Below are 23,778 nucleotides of genomic sequence, written 5' to 3'. Positions count from 1 at the left end.
GATTATAGAACCAGGGTACACATGACGATGAAGGTTTCACCAGCAGAATTGTTAATGAGAGGACAACTGCGCACCAGGATCAGTTTGCTGTTTCCCAACTTGGTGTGGGGGGTGAGTGCAGTCAAAGTAGAAGACCTAAAAGGAACTGCAACACCAGAAGATCCGAAAGGACCTTTAGAACAGGAGATGCCGTCTCTGTGCAGAACTTTGGAGATGGCTCCCAATGGATCCCAGAAGTCATGTTGGAAAAGACTGGTCCGGTTTCTTACAAAGTCACAGTCAAAGGGAAGGCCGTTAAAAAATATTGGACCACCTGAGAAGCAGGGAACCCTTTACATTGGAGACAATTTCAGCAGAGACGACATCGGTGATGCCCGTTGTGATCACCTCCAGCCAGGGGAGTCAGCCTATGGGAGACCTGAGTGCCATTCCCTCCAACGATGAAGATTCAGAGCTGAAATGGAAACCGAGGAGATTGATCCTCCGCTGGCAGTCCACACCAAAGAGCTGCCATCTGTGGCTCTTCAGCGCTCAACAAGAATGCAACAAACGCTCCTCAGTCTGCTCCACGCCCCCTGATCCAGCTCCACCTGCCGCCGACTTGAGGCCATGTGCCAAGCGACGAAAGAGGCCTTTTTGTGTATGGGAGTGAACTGGGTGATTTGGACTTGAGGGGGGAGGAATGTGATAACTTAAGCAAGGATCGCAGGATTTCACTGATTGCACTCCCTGTAGTCTTTGTAGGATACAAATTCCTGTGGTGGTTGCCCAGCTGGGGCTCGTTAGCTGGACCTTTAAATGTTGCTCCCAGACCCGGACCAGCAGTTCTCGAGAGTTCTGGGCTGGAACGTTTGTTTTATGTGCCGCGCTCGTGGCTTTACTTTCAGTTTAAAATAAACCAGTTTGCCCTTTCATTCCTCGCCTTCTGGAACTATTACAAATGCATTTATAATGGTATTGTGGGTGAAAAACAAAATGAAGGAATGACTTGAATCCTTATTTGCAGCATAACCATAGCACTGATGTAAAGCAAGACTGCTTTGCAGCAGATATATATTTGAATATATTGCAAATGCACCATTGGAAAGATTTGCTAGATTTTTCCATAGCATTCAAATAGCTATTATACCTATGACATAGTTGTGTTTAACTGTATAAGACTAAATTTATTATCCATCCATCGAATGGATGGTATCTTACTGCTTTTCAAGATTTTCTAAGGTCACCCTCTTCAAACGGTACCTCCATCATGAGACATCCTTATGTTCAACTGGAGCAGCCCACATCTCTCCCAGCAGCAGAACAACTCTACGGGCCCTCCCTCTGGCCCAATGAGGTGTATGTCTATCCATCAATGCTCGCCGAAGCAGCCTCTTAATTAGCTGGCTTTGAGTATTCACGCAGATGGGCCACCAGGTACCACCCGCTTTTGGTCTCAACTGTAGAAAAACTTTAAACGCGATAAGATTCTGCCTATATAAAAGCAAATTACTGTGGATGCTGGAATCTGAAGCAAAAACAGAAAATACTGGACAATCTCAACAGGTCTGACAGGATCTATGGAGAGAGAAGGGAGCTAATTAAATTTTGAGTCTGGATGACGCTTTGTCAAACATTTTGCCTATAGTATGTGGTAATAAATGGAATCTTGTAAGGTTAAACACAATTACTTTAAATATGTATAATAAGTATTGGAATGCCACAGGAAAAAGTAACAAATCATTCCCAATGCCGCATTTAGAATATATTCAAGTCTATATCTGGTGCAAAACAGTTTTGCAATACGTCAACGCCAAGGTTACTACAATTAGGACTCAAGCCGTGCCTTGGTTCTGGATATATACTGGATATACACTGAAAAGCTTCAACATCGATATAACGTGAAATGGCTATGCACCAACAATACCATTGTAAATACATTGCTTGGATGTCATTCATGTGTAAATTACATAAATCAAAACTCCATGATCTGTTGGTGCAGTTACAGGGACTGCTAATCTCCCAAAGATTGAGCACAGAGCAGTAAGAGTTGCCAAGGTGCGACTAGCATGCAGTATTGCATATGGTCAGTGCAAAGGAAGATAGATGCCTCTGCACAAGTTATACATAAGGATTGTTAATCCCCAACTTCTCATCAAATGAGGGAACCGTTCCAATTTTCAGAGTGCCCATTTGGAGTGGGAAATTAAAGCATGGTAATCATAAGGATCCGATGGTCCCACTGCTGAGTGTGCCCCAACATCCCTAACCTTGATCATGGTTCCCTCGTTCCCCCTCCCTTCCGTCCCTCACTGTCATGTCAGAAAATTATCCAGTACCAGCAACCAGCCAGCTTGCCTTCGATGGAGCATCTGTGACCATAAATCACTGGTTATTTCAAATAATTTTGTTAGTGTTCTTCAAATGAGTACATTGTTTAATTGCTTCTTTCAGTTATTTCCCTGCACTTTGCCTATTTGATTATAAGTGATGTGTCGGTGGTGCGTATCATATGAGTGGGATTGAATTTAGTTTTCTTAGTCCATGTACTCTCCAACATCACACATGCCCGCATGTATCTTGATGAGTCTTAATATGGATAAAAAGTTTTAACTATTATTGTTCAGTAGATACAAATTTACTTTACTTCATGTTAAGAAAATTAGCTCACTCTTTTAGTATCCGCATTAGAAAATGTAATCATGGTTTTAAAATCCCTTAAAAGCCTTAAATTCCTGAGTGAAATGTAAAGGGTCCAAAAACATCACATCACTTTTTGGTCTATGATGATTTGACTATTTGAATATTTCCTTCCCTACATTGCTTTTAAAATATTGTTTTTTTAATTTCAGTTATTAATATAAAATGCATTCATCAATGAGATTGCTCACTTGCAATTGCTTTGAGCATCTATTAAAAAGAAAATCACAAATAGGACAAATAGGACCGTCAGCTTCAAGACATTTAACGCTCTTTCCACAAGAATAAACAAGTAAATCTCCTGTGGTCATACGGGTTAGTTGGGGTTATGTTGGGGAGCTAGCAACCAACACATAATATGTATTATATAACACGAAAATAGATTACCTCGTGCGCTCAAGCTATGTTATACAGAACTGTCAGAAAGCAATAAAAATAACTAACACCCACATACACTAAGGACATGTGGAAAATCCCTTTGTATATGGAAAAAAATGACTGGACGAAAAATGTTCCTCTTCCTCGTGGAAAGATTCCTGCAGTTAACGCTCTGTAAAATAAAGCGAACAAATGGGAAATATTGCACTAAAATTCATTTGCTAACTAAAGGACAAAATGTGAACTTTTATTTTGTTGCAATTGCAGCTTTAGAAGAAAAAAACTTGAAAATGTTGAGCAATGACCCACCATGGGGATACAATGGTGGATACTCCAAATGCAGCATTATGGCATTATGGCTTTCCAGAACTCAAGAAGGGGCTCGTGCAGAAGCAAAATACTGTGAATGCAAGTCATTTGAAATTAAACAAAACATAAAATGTTGAAAGCATTCAGTAGGTCTGGCCGCACGAGTTCTGATAATAGTTTGGTCAGAAACCTTAAACATTGACTCTGTTTCTCTCTCCACAAATGCTAGAGGGGGCCAGCACGGGACTGGAGCGGTTCACGCCGCTCCAACTGCTGATCCCAGCGAGAACTGGGCGCCGCGGGGTCTGCGCATCGCAGTGGCACTGCCGCCGATGCGCATGTGCACAGTGGCACCGGCGCCAATGCGCGCATGCGCAGTGGCTTCCTTCAACGCGCCGGCCCAGACGCAACATGGCGCAGGACTACAGAATGCGGCGCGGAAGCAAAGAGCCTGCCAGCCAGAGAGGCCGGCCCGCTGATCGGTGGGCCCCGATCATGGGCTAAGCCACATCGGAGGCCCCCCCTGGGGTCAGAACCCCCCCTTCCCCTCCACCCCCACAGGCCATCCCCCCCCCCCCCCCCCCCCCCCCCCCCCCCGATCCTTCCACGGCAAGTTCCCGCTGGCTGAGAGCAGGTGTGGACGGTGGGACTCAGCGTTTTTACGCCAGCCGCTCGGCCAGTCCCGGGCCGACAATCGGCGGGCCGGCCGTGTAGAGCAGCCCCCGACTGGCGCCGCGCCAATGGCACCGAATCTCTGCTCTGCGGAGAATCACTTGCTGCCGTCGGGGTGGAGTTGCGCGATTCGCGCCGGTCGCAGGGATTCTCCGGCCCGGTCCCGGGCTGAGAGAATCCCACCCGATATATCAGATAGTAAGGACATGAATTTTGTTAGATGGTTGTTTCCACATATTCAACCATCCCTGCCATGCTGGTTTACTTTTCAAACTTGGAGATCTGAAATAACAGTCCTGATATACTGATGCAAAACGCATATGCACAGGACTCGTTCCATAAAGGAAGCTCCAATTCTCAGCCATGATCTTATGATCAAAGCTCTAAGTTCATGCAGACAGGAATGGGTACTTAACATTCCTGGCTACATGGCCATGAAAACAAAATAACTTTATTTACAATCATATATACAGCAGCAGTTCACTAATGCTTCCTCCTCTAGCTGGTACCACACAGGTCAGCTCTATTCATACAGGTGCAATTGCGAATGATTTCCCTGTCTTCCCTCATTGGGGAAGCTTATGTCCTGTGAGCTCCTGAACTGTGGATTGATGTACCATCAATTGGACTCGAGTCGTGAAGAGGTTCCATATATCAGGTTTTAATCAACTAGTTGTGTGCCAGGCAGTCGACTTACAGAGAAAGGCCGACTGCTGGGTCCTCCGGGTTCTTATACCCCGCCTCGTAGGCGGGACTACTTGCCTCTCAGCCAATGGGTGAGAAGTCACATGACTAGCCTCAACCAATCACCAGAGAGGCACATGACCGACCTGAGCCAATGGGCAGCGAGTGCTCTGCACCAATGGCAGATAGGTACCGTAAACCTCCTAGTCATACCACCACATGGATTTTGAATTTTGCAAGCTGCTGTTCCATACGGCTTGGAAAACAGATGAAAGGAGAGATTTGCTGCTGCCTGTTTTATTTGAAGCCAAGTGGCTGCTAAAGGGAGCTTCAAGAGAGGGAAAGGAATCTTCACAGGTGAAGGTTTGGCCTGGACTGAGCTCCAGCCTGGAACTGGATTTACTAACTGTCGGCCTGCCTCCCTGCATTTCCACAGCCTGCAGCAGAAGGAGGGGCTGGGACTGGTTGCTGCTTGTTTCATCTGCAGGGCCCTAGGGCCCGAGGCCTCCCAGCAAATAGGAGGTTGCTGCATCACCTGGAAGAATATGAAGAGGAAAGGAAGGTTGATGCATCTGGACTTTATTTATTTTTCATCTGCTGATTGCGCTGAGATGGGCTGACATCCATGGACTGTTTTGCTGGGCGCCTGCTGGGCTGAATACCCTGTCCCCCACAACTCAGCGTTGAATCAAAGATCATTTGGGAGACCAGCCTGCTAGCCTTTACCTCTCATGCTTGGGGCACTGGCCCATCCTTTTGTGCCCCACCTTCCTGCTTTTCCTTCCCCTCTCCTTCCTTGTAATTGAGGCCCCAGTCTATCCCCCTGCGCCTCATCTTCCTATGCCTTCCTCCCCGCCCCTTTCCTTCCCTTTCATTTACTCTCTCCCTCCTCCTTCTCCCATTTTGTCCACGACTGACCGGGGTGGCGGCAACCTCTTAGTTGAGGGCCCTGCCAGTTGCAGGGCCCTCAAAAGCCATCTATGTGGGAATGGTGGCTTCCGCTCTCCCCACTGCTCCCAAGGCTCTGTCACCATTTTGTCTCTTGGCATAAAAACCTGGAGTGAAGTGTTGCGCCTACCCAACCATGTGAATTGAGAGCCAAGCGGGCAGTCCACCTAGCCCTGGAAACGGGGCTCACGGTGGCGGGGTCTCCTGGCGGTGCAGCAGCTGGAGCCACTGCCGAGAGAGTTATTCTGTCTAATGTCCCGCCCTTTATTCCCAGAGAGCTACTCCTCCCCCACCTCCATCTACTGGGGGAGATACGGTCCGGGATGGTAATGGCCTTGCTCAACCTTGACTCAGAAGGTGATCTGTCCCAGCCGCAAATCCGTGGGGGGGGGGGAGCATTGAGGGATGAAGAGGCAGCCCGGAGGGCCTCCTGAGATAGGGGTCTCCCCAGTGTATGACCCTCACCCCTGCAAATGGCATCATTCCAGCCTTCGTTCCCATCGACGTCACGCCCAGTCCCCGAAAGACAAGAGGCAAGGGAATAGTGGGGAAAACCCGGAAGCTGTCGTTGCCCCCGAGTAGGGTGCATCAGGATCAGACAGCACCCTAGGGTCCCGTTCAGCCCAGTGCAATTTAGCACCTCAGACTTGTTCAATTTCTCAGCGGAGGGGGCAGCGATAACCACCTGGTTCTTGGGTTCTTAGCGGGTTATTGTTTGGAAGACCCTCTGTCCCGACCATTGGTTTCGGTCACCTCCGGCACCATTCCAGAGCTGTTTCTGGAATTGTTTCCAGGACCTTCCGGTCACCGGGTGGCAGGGACGGAGCCACCTCCTCCCTCCGGCTCAGGATCGCGGGAGGAGCCCGAGGGGATCCCGCCTATAAATGAACCTGGTAGTGGGATCAAGGCAGGCACTGGGTTAGTTTCTGGGTTCATATCGTCTGCCGCACTTAGTGTGGTGAAGTACCTCAGCCCGGAGGGTGACTGCCTGAAGGCTGTAACGGGCCTGATGTCGGCAGCGGAGGGTGTACGTGTAGCTCTCTCCAGCGGGGTGCAGGGCTCGCGGTTGCCTGACACTGTGTCATCCCTCACCCTCTCTGGGGGACTCCCAGAATCTGTCACATTATAATTTAGAGTTCTTTTTTTTCTGCCTCCATAGATAGTTCAGGCAGCGTCCTATTGGGCCCCCTTCCAACAACCCCCTCCCTCCCTTATATTGGTTCAGAGGCAAGGGTATCTGGGGCGTGATTCTCCGAAATGGAGACAGAGTGTTTGCGCCATCGTGAACACCGTTGCGTTTCACAACGACATGAAACGGGCACGGAGACCAACACAGCGCTGGAGTGGTTCATGCCGCTTCAGCCTCCCTTCCTGGTGCCAAATGGGTGTAGCGCCAACCCGCGCATGCAGGCAGGCAGACCCGTGGCATTCTTTTCCCGCACCATTCATGCCTCAGAAATTCAGCACTCGTCCGTCGAAAAAGAGGCCCAAGCTATCGTTGAAGCTGTGCAGCATTGGAGGCATTACCTCGCCAGCAGGAGATTCACTCTCCTCACTGACCAACGGTCGGTAGCCTTCATGCTTAACAACACGCAGCAGGGCAAGATCAAAAACGATAAAATCTTGTGGTGGAGAATCGAGCTCTCCACCTATAATTACGAGATTTTGTATCGCCCTGACAAACTCAACGAGCCCCCAGACGCCCTATCTCGAGGTACATGTGCCAGGGCACAAGTAGACTGACTCCGGGCCCTACACGACAGCCTTTGTCAACCGGGGGTCACAAGATTGTACCATCTTGTCAGGGCTCGCAATCTGCCCTACTTCGTCGAGGAAGTACGGACAGTCACCAGGGACTGTCAGGTCTGTGCGGAGTGCAAGCCGCACTTCTACCGGCCGGACCGTGCGCGCCTGGTGAAGGCCTCCTGCCCCTTTGAACGCCTCAGCGTGGATTTCAAAGGGGCCCTCCCCTCCACCGACCGAAACATATATATTCTCTTTGTAGTTGATGAGTACTCCAGATTCCCCTTCCCCATCCCATGCCCCGATATGACGTCTGCCACCGTCATCAAAGCCCTGAATACAATCTTCGCTCTGTTCGGTTTCCCCGCATACATCCACAGTGACAGGGGATCCTCATTCATGAGTGATGAGCTGCGTCAGTTCCTGCTCAGCAGGGGTATCGCCTCCAGCAGGATGACCAGCTATAATCCCCGAGGAAACGGGCTGGTAGAGAGGGAGAACGGGATGGTATGGAGGGCCGTCCAACTGGCCCTACGGTCCAGGAACCTCCCAGCCTCTCGCTGGCAGGAGGTCCTCCCTGATGCACTACACTCCATCCGGTCACTACTGTGCACTGCTATGAATAACACACCCCATGAACGTCTTTTTGCCTTCCCCAGGAAGTTCACATCCGGGGTGTCACTCCCGACTTGGCTCGCAGCTCCAGGACCGGTCCTGCTCCGGAGGCACGTCTGACTCCACAAGGCGGACCCATTGGTGGATAGGGTGCACTTGCTCCATGTCAACCCCCAGTATGCCTATGTGGCGTACCCCGATGGCCGGAAAGTTACTGTCTCCCTCAGGGATCTGGCACCAGCAGGTTCCACCCATACACACTTCTCCGGCCCGGCGCCACCCTCCCCTCCCTCGGCGCTCCTAACATTAACCCCACCAGGACCATCCCTCCTTCCCCTGCCCATGACAGAGGATGAAGCGGATTTCGGCACACTCCCGGAGTCATCCAAATCAGGCCAGCATCGACATCGCTGCCACCGCTACGTCGCTCCCAGCGGAACGTCAAGGCACCAGACCGGTTGAATCTCTAACTGGCACCGGACTTCCAACGGACATTTTTTTTCCCCTCATAAAACTGTACATAAATTCACTACTGTATATAGTTCTCCACCGCCCCCGCCGGACACATTTTTAAACAGGAGGTGAGTGTGGTAAACCACTGTTACATCTGTATTAGGTGATGTAAGGTAGGACCTGTACTACAGGTTCGCAGGGTAGCCCTGCCTGCTATAAATATGCATGTCCTCTATTCAGCAGCCATTTTGCCAGCTGCTGTGGGAGGCCACATATCTTACTGCAATAAAGCTACAGATGTATCCAACCTTAGTCTTTGTACAATTGATCGTGCATCAATCTAACTGTAGACTTTGAGGAAAAGGGCAAGGGAGGAGAAATATGTGTACAGGAGAATCAGTGCAATTCAGTTCCAATGAAGGAAGGAAATAAATTTGGATCAAGTACTGGGGAATGAACTGGGCTAAATGGAGATGATTCAATGAGGGGCATTTCAGGAACAGTGATCAATATGGCATTAGTTTTAGAATAGTCAAGGAAAAAAGACATGTTTAGCAGCACCAAGAACGATGCCGCTATTAAATGGGTCTCTGGAGGAGACCCATTTCCTGTACTAATGAGCTCCGCTCGCCAGTGCAGGAAGTGATCGGTGCTGCCCTCATCTCTGAACCCCCCACCACGGATTCTGGATCCACATCCCCAACCTACTATTGAGGAGGCTCTCGAGCCCTCCGCACCCCACCTCACAAGGGCAGGGCACCCGGTAACCAATAGAGACACAATGGGCTCAATTGCTTCCTTCTGTGTCATATGGTTCCATGATCTTCAGGTTAGAGGTGAGTGGGCTGCATGTCCGCTCTGTGTCTATTAATATCCACAAATGGGAAAACGTACTCAGTGACATAAATGTTTGTGTATCTTGTGAAGCTTGAGCCGATAAGCATTCTCTGGAGCTTTTTCAACAGGCTGGTTGCACGACGCACCACTATCAATTGATTTTGAAGCTATCGACTGGGTTGACTGTGGGGGAGGGGATGTTGGCTGGGTCAATTCCAGTGCTACTTGCAACCATCCTCCCTGATCCTTCAGATAAGACATACCGGGGCATAAAAGCACGGAAGAGATGCATTTAAATTAAATGCTGCACATAAATCCAGAAGCACTGACCTCAGCTTCGTGCTGCTGAATAAAATCAATTTTTATACCATGGTGCTGTGGACTCTGCTTACTTTTATTGCTACCGCAAACAACACAGATGAAATCCTGACCTAACAATTAATAAAAATGAATTCATTGCCTCAATGCTGCATTACATTGCATTAAAATGCAATGACTTGAAATATTATTTGACATAATCTTACTAAAAACAACATGCTATTGTTACAATGAATACATATTGCGATTGGAACAGTTTTACTTGCTGCAAGTTTGCAGTATCAGGTGTTTGGAAACAGCTTCTTGCCAATGATGCAGTGCAAAATCTCAGGAACTGATTCTCCTAATTAAGCAACAAGAACACTTGTGATTAAATATGTCTACATCCAAATTGTTTTAGACATGTATCTTGTGATAGTGGCAAGAAATTTCACTGGCCTGAGGCACGTTAAGTTCCAACTTTTCCACTGGATTTTCATACTTTTAAGTTTGTAGCAGCTCTGTTCTACTTAACGGTGAGTAAGCAAGTCGTGTTCTATGTTCAAACCCACTGCTTTTCTTTCTGGATTCTTCTTTTCCGGCTGAAATGCAAGCTTTTGATGGGTGAGTGGCTTACACTTTGATGCCTTACTTTGACGCTGGTTTAGCACAGGGCTAAAGAGATGGCTTTTAAAGCAGACCAAGGCAGGCAAGCAGCACGGTTCAATTCCCGTACCAGCCTCCCCGAACAGGCGCCGGAATGTGGCGATGAGGGGCTTTTCACAGTAACTTCATTTGAAGCCTACTTGTGACAAAAAGTGATTTTCATTTCATTTCAAGAACAACGAATAGCCACTGATTCAACATTGGCAAATATAAAACAACCAATTTATTTTAATAAAAAGATTCACAATTAAAATGTCTCTTTGTGCATTTGCAGTAGCACCTGTTCATAATGGTAACAGACTGGGCCTTGAAAATCTGTGGTTCGTGACCTGGGTGGTCACTGCGGAATTGTGCCTATCCTGGTGGCCTGCGTCACCGACACCACTGTACTTTACAGCGGGTTGAGCAAGAGAAAACCTAATTTGCAAGTCATTAGCCGATGAATTTGGATGCAACAAATGCATTTCTGGAACCCTCTAGCTCTTAAGGCCAGGAAATACCCTATCTGCCTGACTTAGGACATTGGGTAGCCCAGGCCCCATCTGACTGCCCGAAGATCCAAGCTTTCTTCCTAATGGCTCCTCAGGTAAAGGGGCCAATACATACTTATTTTAAACATTTACTCCCCACCCAGTGGATAAATACTTGAATGAGCCAAGAGCAGGGGAGTGGAAATAATTGGGCCTCTCTTTCAAAGGGCCAAATGGCTGCCTTCTATCCTGTATGATTCTATGAAGTTTGAGAGTCCTGGATCTTTTCCTTTCATGGAACTTCCTCCCTCTAATGTTCATTTGCACCCATCCAGACACCACCATGTCTCATCGCAATTGAGTATACGACATCTAGTCTAATCTTGGTCCTTGGCTGAGTCAAGAAAGTGAGAACCCCCCAAGTGGCGCAATGGTATTGTCGATGACTAGTCATCAGAGACCCATGGTAATGCTCTGGGGGCCACAGCAGATGGCAGAATTTGAATTCAATAATGACTATGGAAAGAATTTGTTGATTGCATAGAAACCCACCAAAAGAAACCTGCCATCCTTATCTGGTCTGGCCTATGTGTGACCCCAGACCCAGATTTCTGAGCAACTGGATAACGGTAGCACAGTACAAAATAGAACAAAGAGCAAAGAACTATACAGCACAGGAACAGACCCTTCGGCCCTCCAAGCCTGTACTGGTCATGATATCAATCTTTGCCAAAACCCTCAGCACTTCCTTGTGCCACATCCCTCTATACCCATCCTATCCATGTGTTTGTCAAGGTGCCTTTTGAACCCTGTTAATGTATCGGCTTCCATAACCTCCCCAGGCAACGCATTCCAGGCACTCACCACCCTCTGCATAAACAATCTGCCTCGCACATCTCCTCTAAACTTTGCCCCACAGACCTTAACTCTATGACCCCTGGTGACTGATCCCTCCACCCTGGGAAAGAGTGCCTGCCCATCCTCTCTATCCATGCCCTTCATAATCTTCTAGACCTCTATCAGGTCACCCCTCACCTCCGTCTTTCTAATGAAAACAGGCCGAGTCTATTCAGCCTCTCCATTTAGCTAACATCCTCCAGACCAGGCAACATCCTGGTAAATCTCCTCTGCTCCCTCTCCAAGGATCCTTCTGGTAGGGTGGCGACCAGAAACGTGCTCAATATTCCAAGTGCGGCCTTACAATAGGATCAGACTTATAACAGTAGTCTGGCTATTATTACTGCTAAACAATAACTAAGGAGCCAGCAAAAGGTGTACTTAGACATACAGTTGCTTAGTTACCATAAAAGGTGCTTAGTTACCATACACCAATTGCACTGAACACAAATTTCTTATGAGATTAGACCAGCAAAGAACCGTGGTTTGCAGCTGCATAATTATTAACGCTGAATAAGATGTAACTCAAGGTGATTATTTCTTTTCAAATTAAGAATCAAAGCTGAAGGGTCAAAACCCACAGTACAGGATGCCTTTAGGATTGAAAAAAGTGTAAAAGAGACAGTGAGATAAATTAGTAAGTGGTACTCGATGATGCCAAACCTCAGGTATTGGGGGCAGATTTTTCATTTGGTAAATGCCAGAAGTGGATTTGGGAAATTAGGAATCTTCAGCCTGTGAATTTCCATTCATAATACAAGGGGTATCAATCTTTTAATTCCTGAATAAACCAAAAGAAAGACTGAGAGAAATTAGGAGATCCACGGTTTCGCTATCCTTGGAATGATCATGGATTATGAGATTGCAATTTGTCTTGATTTCAACATCTATGTGTATTTAGAAATTGGGAAGAACTGTTGGAAGATTGACCACAGTAGTATTGATAAGACAGAGATACAAATTCAACCAGCAAATTTCAGCCCAATAAATAAATACTAATTTTCAAAATAAAGCACAGCTTTATCACAGTACAATGAAAAGGAAATCTAAACTGAGACAGTAAACCTCTTTCATAAACATTATCAAATTAAAGTAATTGAAAAACAAGGTTTAGAAATTCTGCTTAAGGTTGGTTTGTTTTATTATCACTATAGTCTTAGGGGGGCCATTTGCACCATCTTGCTTCTACTCTGGCTTTCTTCAAGCGTTCCTCACTCCATATCATATCCCACTGTTCTCCACCCAACGGATTTCTCCTTTTATGGTCAATTTCTCCTTCAGTTCCTGCCAGGGTGAGTCTGTTGGTTCTTTGATTCCAGTGTCTGCACTTCCTCTCTTTAACCGCACTTAGCAATCTTTTTACCTACAAGCTTCTACTCTTGATGTAACCCACTCATTGGGCTTTCTGTTCCTACAGCTGATACTGAACATCCTTCACCATATTCACATTTCAAAAACTGTTATCCTCCCCTCATCCTCTTTCTTCAGAAGCCAACTTTCTCATCCATGGAACTCAACACTCCAAACTAGTGAGTGTACTAGATTCTGCTTGATATCACATCAAACGTCCAGCTGACAGATACTGGGAAATATCTAACCATTGGTTTGAGGACTTACTGAACCATGTAAAGAACATTCTGAACAAAACAGAGGTTCAGACAATAAAATACATTAAATAAGGCGCATGACAAATGCTTAAGGAACAATTTATATATTAGAGTTTTCTAAGAATGGAAAAAGAGAACTTACTGCACAGAGAAATCCAGAACCCGGTGTGGTATCCAGCCCTAAAAGCAGCCTTGCAATTGAGATCATGTAGTCCTTTACAAATGACTGTAACCAAAAAGAAATTGCCCAAAAAAGTCATTACAATAATAGTACAATGAATGAAAATTTCTAAGTGCTGAAACAAACATGTTAACTTAAAACTATCCAACAGGCTCCTTAAACAAATTCTTAATATGAAAAGATAATTGAAGTTCATTTGTACATTGTGGACACGATTTAACGGAAACATTTCTAAGTGTGATTGTGGCTGCATTTGGCGGAGTGCTTCCGATGGCCATGTTAGCGAGATTGCGGCCCGTATTTAACAGAACTTATGCCGTAAATGAGCCCCCACAAGCTTCTCACCATTACTGGCTGTCTCGCCATCTGATTCGCCATCTCACTGCTAACAAGGGGGAGCTATTTTTAAACGCTCCCTCACCACACACTCCAGTCAACACACAATGTGCTGGTTAAATTATAATAACAAACTGGGGACATAGACACAAAAAACATTCACCAAGGCATTCCAGTGGGTTTGTGAAGTTAGCTAGATTTTGTTTCTGCTTGACTAATGGGTAAGAAAGTGAAAGGTGTTTTTATTATTCATTCAGTTTCACGGCTATCACTGCAAGGACAACATTTATTACCCATCCCGAATTGTTCTCAGGAAGGTAGTGGTAACTTATCTTCTTGAATTGCTTCCGTTAATGTGGTGATGCTACCTCCCACTGTTCTGTTCTGGAGGGAGTTGCAGGATTTTGACCGAGTGATCACGAAGGAACAGTAAAATGTTTCCAAGTCAGGAAGGTTCCTGCCTTGGCAAGGAACTTTCAGGTGATAATGTTTCCATGCACCTACTATCCTTGTGCTCCAAATGGAACAGGTCATGAATTTGAGAGGTACAGACAGAAAAACTGGTGCAGTGCATCTTCTAGATGCTGTGCTTGTGTTGGGGGAGTTAACATTTAAGGTGTTGGATATAGTGTCAGTCCAGAGGCTGCTCTGACCTGGATGATGTTGAACTGATGACAATGGGAAAAGTTAGAACAAGAGGGCCATGGGAATGCATCATTATTAATTGTTTGCTTTTATGCTAAGTTTACATCTTTTTGAAATGAGACGTATGTGCATGACTACATTCTTACACGGTGGCCTGAGGGACAGAACCATTTTAACTGGCTGACTGACGCTTCTGAAGATCTAGCTTGACAGATTGACCAACACGTGAGAGAATTTTCTGATCCTATAATAGTTCTATAATTTGACTCAGTTTTGCGGGACTAAAACACCAAATTGTCAATACATGCAAAATGACTAGTTCTCTAATAATGCCAGGTTACAAGAAGTTCCATAATTAAATACATTGTGATACTATTATCATGTTGCAGGTAATAAGGAAGGCAAGTGGAATGTTGGCCTTTATAGGAAAATAATAGAGTATAAAACTAGGGAAGTGTTGCTGCAATTGTACAAGGCATTAGTGAGACCGCTTCTGATGTACTGTGTACAGTTTTGGTCCCCATGTTTCAGGAGGAATGTAGTTGCATCAGAGACAGGTCAGAGGAGGTTTGTTAGATTTATTCCAGAGATGAAAGATTTTTCTTATGGAGAGAGATTGAGAGTTTAGGTTAATACTCTTTTGAGTTTAGAAGAATGAGAGGAGATCTAATTGAGGTACATAAGATGATAAAAGGTATTGACAAAATGGGTGCAGAGTGGGTATTTCCTCTTGTGGGCCAATCTAAAATGAGTGGTCACAGTTTTAATATAAGGGTTGGCTAACTTGAAACAGAGAGGAGAAGCAATTACTTCTCTCAAAGGGTCATGAATCTGTGCAATTCACTACCTCAGAGTGCGGTGGATGTTGGGATATTGAGTAAATTTGAGGAGATGGACAGATTTTTAATTTGTTGCAGGTTGAAGGGTCATGGAGAATGAGCAGGGAAGTGGAGTTGAGGCTGAGAGGAGATCAGCCATGATCGTATTGAATGGCAGAGCGGGCTCGAGGGGCTGAATTACCTACTCCTGCTCCTAGTTTATGTTCTTTCCTGTGTGATTGAGTTGAGGTTTGGTGTGAGATGCAGTAAAGAAGTTTACTTTCCAGCGACCTGCCCTTCTATCTGTGGAGGATGGAAGGAAACATGAAAAATAAAGTAGTCGGTGAAGATATGGTTTAAAGGCACCATGGTACAGTGGTTAACATTGCTGCCTCACAGCACCAGGGACCCGGGAGTGAAATTAAGCCTGGATGTGGATATAGAATTCATAGACTCCTCAGTGCAGAAGGAGGCAATTCGGCCCATTGAGACCACACTGATCCTCCAAAATAGTACCCTACTCGGGCCCACTCCCCGCCCTATCCCCGTAGCCCCACCTAACCTGCACATCTTTAGCCTAGAATACATTGGGGATCATGGGATAGCCTTCAAGAGGTTCAGAATCAATGGGCAAAATTTAATGCCCTACCCCGTGGTGAGTTTGGTGGTGAGTGGCATTTAATCAGACAGGAAGATGGTGATAGGGAACTCTGGATAGGGAGTTCGCTGCAGGAGAGCTGGAGATACCCTTCCCATTCTGTTGTCAATTGCAGCCCTTATTTGGGGGCCGGAGACTTGCCATGTGGGGAGCATGACAAGCAAACCTGTGTGGGGTTGCTTTAAAGCTCTTGGGGCCCCTCAGTCAAAGCCACTCAGTTGCTGATCAAGGTACTCAGCAGTGGGAAGGGTGGGTCCATTGACAGCCATCCTCTTGCCTTTGCTGCCAACCACCCGCACCTGTGAATCCCCTTTTGCCACCATTGAGCTGTGGCTTGGGATCCAGCAACAATACTTAGCTTGAGTGGGTGTCATACCAGTAGATACCACGACTGGGCAACGAGGAGCTGCCAGCTTCCGACTAGCGAGCAACTGTCAATAGGCGGGTCCTCTTCCACCAGAACCTTGATCCCGGGGAAGGCCCTCACTGTCCATTTAAGTGCCTGATTGGCACATAATGTATCAGGCCTTCATGAAAAGAAGTGCGGTAGGAGACTAGACCCGTGCCACTGCCAATAAATATCACACAATACTGCTGATTGTGGAAAATGCTACGCAAAACGATCTCACGGTAACAAGTACCAACATTTTTCACTTCCGGTCTGAAATATAATAGTGTTTGCAGATTTCTAATTATGATACATTCTATTCCACAAAAGGGCAGGAAACCAATGTCCTTTCCCTTCTCCAGAAGATAGAAAAACAACATTGTATAACTATATCGCAAATAAAAATATAATTATACAGAGTTTTGTGGAAGGCAGCTCTTTTGCAGCTTGAACATAAGCAACTGCAATGACTCTATGCCCAAATCCAGATGGATGTCGTTTTATCTGTAGATACTAAAGTAACAAATATCAAATATAAACCTTGTTAGGAGGTTATTTTGGCATTTTGATAGAATCAAACACCTTAATCTATTGCTTGGATAGCCTGATTATATTCAGCAGAGTGACAACATTTTGCACAGTTTGATTTATTAGATGAATGTTAAATCAATCTAGATGTCAATCAGCCTGCTTAAATGAACAGATACTAATTTGCAGAATAGGTACAGATATATCAGAATTCCTGATTTGGCATTATTCCAAGACACATTAGGCCAGTGCCATTGCATATTAGGCTAGATGACAGTCTATTGGAGTTTGTGGATTTATTTCATTAATAATAACAATGAAAACACTACCTGGTACAACAGTGTATCTAGCATACTGATGCTGAAGACTCTCCCAGCAGCAAATGGTTGACGGAACATGAATGCCAGATTGGAACCTTTTTCACGTTCTTTCTGTAGGAAAAACAGATCAGGCTTTGTTTTTAGTTTCAGCAGTGCAACACTGCCTCTACCTGGGTAGTGCAAGAATTAAACAGGACGGTCTACAGATTTTGCATGTTTATAAGCTACTAGAATCACATAAGAGTTGAAACATTTTGTTGAATCTTGTTGATTTATTAGTCTTATTTTGATGCACACAATTTTCTGGATTGTTTAAAAAAAATACATAGTTTTCTACACAAGAAATTCACTGTTTTAGTCAAAGAAGGTGATTACCTACCTACAGATATTAAAAGGTGAATTGCTTTACACTGCAACTTCATTTTGTCACAGAATGTATTTTATTATTGTCAGACTGAATAAAAATGTTTGACTAGTTTATTTTGCAACAAGGCTGCTCATTGGTGGTCTGGTGCAGTAGAAGGACATTCCAATGATAGAATCATTTTTCCTCAACAGTACTGCATTTTAAAAAAAATATTATTGAACATGATTTGACTGAAGAGCACTGTAAGGTCACCTTAGGTTGGTGTGAAGTGACTGCAACATTTACATTTTTTAAATGGCAAACTCAAAAGTATTTATAATGTACCTGGCAATTCTGTTAAACAATTCCTTTCAGCATCCATTATTCTTGACCATTAAGATTTCACTAGCTTTGTCTCAATCAGTAAAAAACAAGACATTAAACTGGACTTTCGGATCAGCATTATTTTTAATATAAATGCATTTTTATAATATGGTAAACTGTTAAGTATGATCTGAAAATATAAAAACAGACTTCAAAAGATTAATTAGTAAATTAATTGTAACATTGGATATTTCATATTTTATCCACAGCCTGAATTAGAGGCTCTCAACTGGGGTAATGGGAGACATGTTTCGATTAGGCAAAGCAGAATGTTGACTTGAATAGACAAACCAGGTAGAGCGATAATTCACAGCAAGTAGATTGCACCTTGAATGTTACATCCTGATCTGATCGCAAGAAAGACATCTGAAGGGTGTAAGAAGTTCAGAGAGAAGCCATGGGGCTGATCTTTGCAACATGAAGTTCTAGGGAAAGTCTGCAGAAATATTAGAAGGGATTTAAACTCTCTCCAATCAGTGAGCAAGAGAGCATTTAGAATGGAGTTCCTCCATTTTTGCTCCATTCCTATATAACATATAAATTCAAACGATTAAGAAGGTGAAACCCACGACCACAAGGAGTAGGTGAGGTGTACAGTGTGGATACCTTTAAGAAGAAACAAGTTAAGTACTTGAGGGAGAAAGGAATAGAAGGGCATGCCGATAGAGTTAAATGAAGAGGGCTGGAAAGGGGTGTGTAGACCATAAACACCTGAAGAGGTCAGTAGGCTGAATGACCTGTTTCTCTGCTGTAGATGATATGAGATGTGTTTTAAACTCCCCTGCTGGCAGGCTTGGAAAAGTGGAGTAGGTGGGGGCCACGCAAAAAAAGTGTGAGATCTTTCTGTCGCTTACCCGCCCGCATCTGATCTGTTTGAGATATCACAAGGATGGGGAGGCATTGGGTAATATGCCCACCTTTTGGCCACTTAAGGGCCTCATCCCGCTGCTGATTTTGGAAAACCCCCATTGCTCATTAGTGTTGCTGAACCTGCTGCCTAATCCACCTGCCTAATGTCCCAACTTACATTGCAGCACCGCAGGGTCCCCACAATGTCTGATTGCTGCAGTGAACACACTGACTGGGGTCATGAAATTTTAGCCAGTCGTCATGAAAGCCGAGACTGCACAACCATCATGGCTGTAAATACGAAAAGGGACATGCAAGGTCTCACGGTAATTGAGCAATCTAGCAATCTGTGGTCTGGCAGATTCCAGGAAAGCAAGGTGCAGCTCCTAGGGAGTGGCAGTGGATTCCTGCAGTAGCAATCAAATACCTTCCCAATGCCCAACATCACGCCCTGTAGACTTTCCCAACGTTTATGAACTCCTCCAAATACCTAGCAATTCATTGAACCCAGCAAGAATCAGGAGAAAGTAATGAGCAATTAACTTGCATGTTGGGTGATGATGCCTTTAAATAGCTGCGATGGGGGAATCCCTCATGCTGCTGAACACATGCTCAGCTGTGCATGCTTAACAGTGAGCATTAACTCAAGTGGCAAGGTTAAAAAGGGCAGGTTAGGCATCAAAATCAGATGCTGATTGATGTGACCATCTGCCCATTCTGCATATTTAATTTGCATGCAAGTAACCTCTGTGCAAACACCCTCAACAAGATGGCATTCATTGCAGGCCATGCCAAAAGTGAGTAGAAGCAGCCCAGACCTAGTTTTTCTACTGAACCAGTACCCATAGCAGCAAAACCACTGTGTTCCAGAGCTAAATTTTGTGGCAAAGAGAATATATATTTTAGACCAGCAAATGTAAGGTATTATGGGAGAGAAAAATAGACAGTGTTACCTGAAGTGCGAAACATTTGCATTGACTTATTGAAACTGTGTTTTAGTAAACTGAATACTACGCTGAGGTAGTTCTTGGGGGGCCTATTCCTCGCTTTGCCCCATTGTGATATCTCGCAGTGAATTGCTGCGAAGAGGGACAACAAAGAAACACCATACACTGGGCATCCACTGCAATTACCAAGCTATCCAGAAGACTAGGATCCTCCTTGCCTCTGTGATCATGCAAAAGCAACCACGAGAGTGGGGACACATGTCCATGCCCTTCCATAATCAAATTCATTAGTTTGGATCTAGCTGTAAAACCTCTGACACTTAAAATCACTTACATTTTGGACATCCTCGGACAATAAAGAGTCTACTACGACTATAACTACTTTTTCCATGTAAATACCACCTTCAGTTGAATTTTTAAATCTAAATCAGAAAATATCAACGAGCCAGAATGTGAAAATGTAGCCAATGAATTTCGCAGTGCACTGAAACTCATCAAAACTGTCGACACAGATGACAGATGAAAGGAATGAAATATCAGACTTAAAACATGTTTTCCAAATGCCAGACTTTGCGAAATCACGAATTCACAGGTATAAGTTGGAACACAAGAGCTTGATTGACGGGCATGCTCAAATAAGTAAAGGAAAAGCAATTGAAAACTTAAGGGGCTGAATCAATCAATCAAAAGCAAAACAGACAATTGAAATAAGCATTTTGAAGATTCTCAGCACAGTTTCAGCAGCCACTGTCCAGAGCTTCTGATATAAGCAAAACACCTAGAGCAGGGTTCTCCGATGTTACGACAGAGTCCGTTCGCCGTCGTGAACAGCGTCGAGTTTCACGACGGCGCGAAACGGCCCTGATCGCCACCGATTCAGGCCCCGAAAATGGGCTAGGAGCGGGGCCACGAGGAACTCGGGGGGGGGGGGGGGGGGGGGGGGGGGGCGTGAAAGCAGCATTGTAAGCGCGCGACGCCCAAATGACGCCGCGCACTGTCATAAAGGGCGCGATCCGTGCACGGAAGGACCCAGGAGGAGGGGAAGAGGGAGAGACAGCTGAGCCCCGACAAGCCGCACCGAGGTTCCGGGACACGGACCTGGGCACCCTCCTCGATGAGGTTGAACAACGAAAGTCCATCCTCTGCCCAAGACGTGGGCATTGCCAGCCATCCAGCACGGTGAGGCACGGCTGGCACCGCTGTGAGTGCTGTGGGGTACAGCACCCGGTCCGGGAAGCAGGGCAGGAAGAAGCTCCACAACCTCACGGGGGCTGCCTGGGTAAGTGCCACAAGGGTGCCCCCAGGTCACAACCAACACCCCCCTCCATGTCCCTCATCAACCCCCCCCCCCCCCCCCCCCCGCCCCAGGTATGAGGGGGGGAGGGGAGTGGGGGGCTTAGGGTGCACAACTTTGTACTCGACCCACATGAGCACCTCGACCCCCTGGAGAGATGCCACGGTGTGGCTCCAACTTTCCCCCCACCCAGCATTAATGTAAGTCTATATCTGCATGCCCTGATGATACCTGCCTAATTGTGAAGCTTTATCCAACCCCCCCCCCCCCCCCACAGGACGAGACAGCTCACAACCACCGTGACCGTATGAGAACCGGAGGGGGTTCGCCTGTGCTGCACCCCCTAACCGTTCACGAGCAGAGGGCCCTGTACCTCGCTGGGGGACCTGCCACCCGGGAGGTCGCGCCATGCGAGGTCGGAGTCGCAGAAGCAAGTGAGACAACTCTGCATGTCCTCCCCCCCCCCCCCCCCCCCCCCCAGCCATCTTCACCCCCTCAGCCCGTCATCGCCCCCCTCACACTCTGCTGGCCACTGCACCCCCCCATCCCCTCCCCCCCCTCACACTATGCCCACTGCACCCCCCATCCCCTCCCCCCCTCACACTCTGGCCACTGCACCCCCCATCCCCTCCCCCCTCATACTCTGGCTACTGCACCCCCCATCCCCTCCCCCCACACACTCTGACTACTGCACCCCCCCCATCCCCTCCCCCCTCACACCCTGGCCACTGAACCCCCGATCCCCACCACCACCACCACCGTACACTCGGCCCAGTGTGTCTAAAGAACCCCATATCATTGTGTTCCCCAGGGCCAGCCGCCGAACGTCCAGGGTCATCTCGGCGAAGACACAGCTGACCATCCGCAACCTCAACCGCACCCAGGGTCACACACCAGAGGGTGGCAGGGGCACAGGACGGACAGTGACGAAAGTGATGGACGTGCATTGCCTGAGGTGGGGCCATGAGCCATGACAGTGACTGGGACAGTGGACGGTGACGCACAGAGGACGGCCACACAGTCAATGGAATCACCTGGAGCGGAACATGACATGGGCCGTGTGCGCCCTGCATCGGGCCATGAGGGGGACCAGGACACACTGGACTTCTTTATGGACAATGACCTAGAGCTAGCTGCACTGCTGTCTCCCACACCATCCCCCATCGCAGAGACACTCACCTCGGTTGGGCAAATAAGTGATGAGGAGCCCGAGTCACGTTCTGGTGCGCACCACATAGCCAAGCCGGTACAGCAGTTGGAGTTTGGAGCAGCCGAGGGGCTGGACGGTCGGAGGGCAGCCCAGGCCCAGCATCCAGCTGCCGCCCAGATGGTTCCCGGGTTCCTGGATATACTTGACCCACCCGAACACCTGATGCATGTGGACACCCAGGGACTGAATAACGGGATGATAGCCATCTTCCAGCATGCGCAGACGCAGCTGGAGGAGTCCATCCGTGTCCAGGAGCAGGGAGTGGTGCCGCTCATCGCAGCCACGCAGGCCGAACCGCACGGGTGGCGTACGCGGTGGAGGCAATGGGTGAAACGGTTTCGGCCATTGGTCAGGTTCTGCAAGGCGTTGGGCTTCACATGCACGCGCCATCCATGGCCCAGGAGAGGGCTGCCCCCTCACAGGCAGCCATGTGTCAGAGCCAACACGACATTGCCGCCGCGCTCCAGGTCCTGGCCGAGTCTCACCAGGCCATCGCCTGGTCCCAGCAGGCCATGGCACAGTCCCAGCAGTCAGTCACAGAGAACATTGACCTCCTGGCGCACATGGTGGATGGCGTAGCGCACTCACAGGTTGAGGTAGCACAGTCCCTGGCAGGAATGTCGCACTCCCTGGGCTCCATCTCTGCGAACATTCGGACCATGGCCTCCAGGACTGGCAGTGCCAGGTGTGGTTGGTTCGATGGGGCAGGTCTCCGATCGCACCTCATCCCACAGTGAGGCTCAAGGGCCACCGGGCTCCTCGAGGGAGGAGGTGGTTCTGGGGCCAGTTCCGGTAACTCCAGCAAGGGGTAACCCTGAACACTCGGCCTCCCCCCGTTCCGTCCCTGGAGCATCTGGTGGGCAGCGGGCAGGACAGGGTGGCACCACGCCATCCAGCACGCCCGCCGAGCAGCCTGGCCCATCGAAACTGGGCCGCCCCAGGAAACCCGTGCCGACGGGGAGCCGTGTCGCAGGGCGTGATTCTTAGCAGTCCGCCTCCACTCCTGCTGTACCATCTGGGAAGACACCTAGACGTAGTGGTAGGGCCCGTAAGGCAAAGAAGTTAGACACATAGTAAGTTGGCACGGGTGCAGGGCACAGTTTAGTTGTAGGGGCTAGGGCATCTGTATGTGAATTTCACAATTATACTCACTGTAAGACTCTGTGCTATGTCCGGTGCCAGGGGGCTCGTGAGGGTGACTGAGTGGTGCTGGGGTTTGCGAGCGGTTCAGCGTCGGTGCCGGGTGTGCTGTCCCTTCCTCCCCTCCCCCAAAATCGGACACCGTAGTCCTCGGCACTCCGACGCCAGCTACCCCACACGGGCACGTGATGGAGTGTCCGTGATGAACGCTATGACCACCGGGGTGGATGGTTCGGCTATAGCCATGAGTCAGACCTCGGCTGACGAATCTGAGCTCACAGCTCATCGCAGAGTGGGCTGTCATCATTCAACATGGCACTGATCACAAACGCTTGCACAATCATCAATGTCGTGCAATTCCATGGTACCGCAGTGGTAAGGTGATGTGAAATTGGTGCCGTGTACGCGGTGCGGAGGAGTGGTGGGTGCTGTGTGGTGCCCGTCTGAATGACTGGCGGTGCAAGTGGCAGTGTTCAGCG

General features: G+C 47.5%; 1 protein-coding gene across 1 annotated transcript in view; it reads right to left on the bottom strand.

Annotated features, from left to right (window-relative positions):
• kcnt2 (potassium channel, subfamily T, member 2) overlaps positions 1-23,778 on the bottom strand; it is a 1,159,267-nt gene that overhangs the window by 303,674 nt on the left and 831,815 nt on the right. The window contains exons 27-28 of the mRNA XM_038794878.1: positions 17,139-17,240; positions 13,398-13,481 (exon numbers count right to left, since the gene is read on the bottom strand). Of these exons, the coding sequence (XP_038650806.1) occupies positions 13,398-13,481; positions 17,139-17,240 (186 nt within the window). The remainder of the gene's footprint in view (positions 1-13,397; positions 13,482-17,138; positions 17,241-23,778) is intronic.

Source organism: Scyliorhinus canicula, chromosome 4, assembly GCF_902713615.1.
Source record: "Scyliorhinus canicula chromosome 4, sScyCan1.1, whole genome shotgun sequence".
Lineage (NCBI taxonomy): Eukaryota > Metazoa > Chordata > Chondrichthyes > Carcharhiniformes > Scyliorhinidae > Scyliorhinus > Scyliorhinus canicula.
The sequence above is the reverse complement of the archived record's forward strand: the minus strand, read 5'-3'. Positions and strand labels throughout refer to the sequence as shown.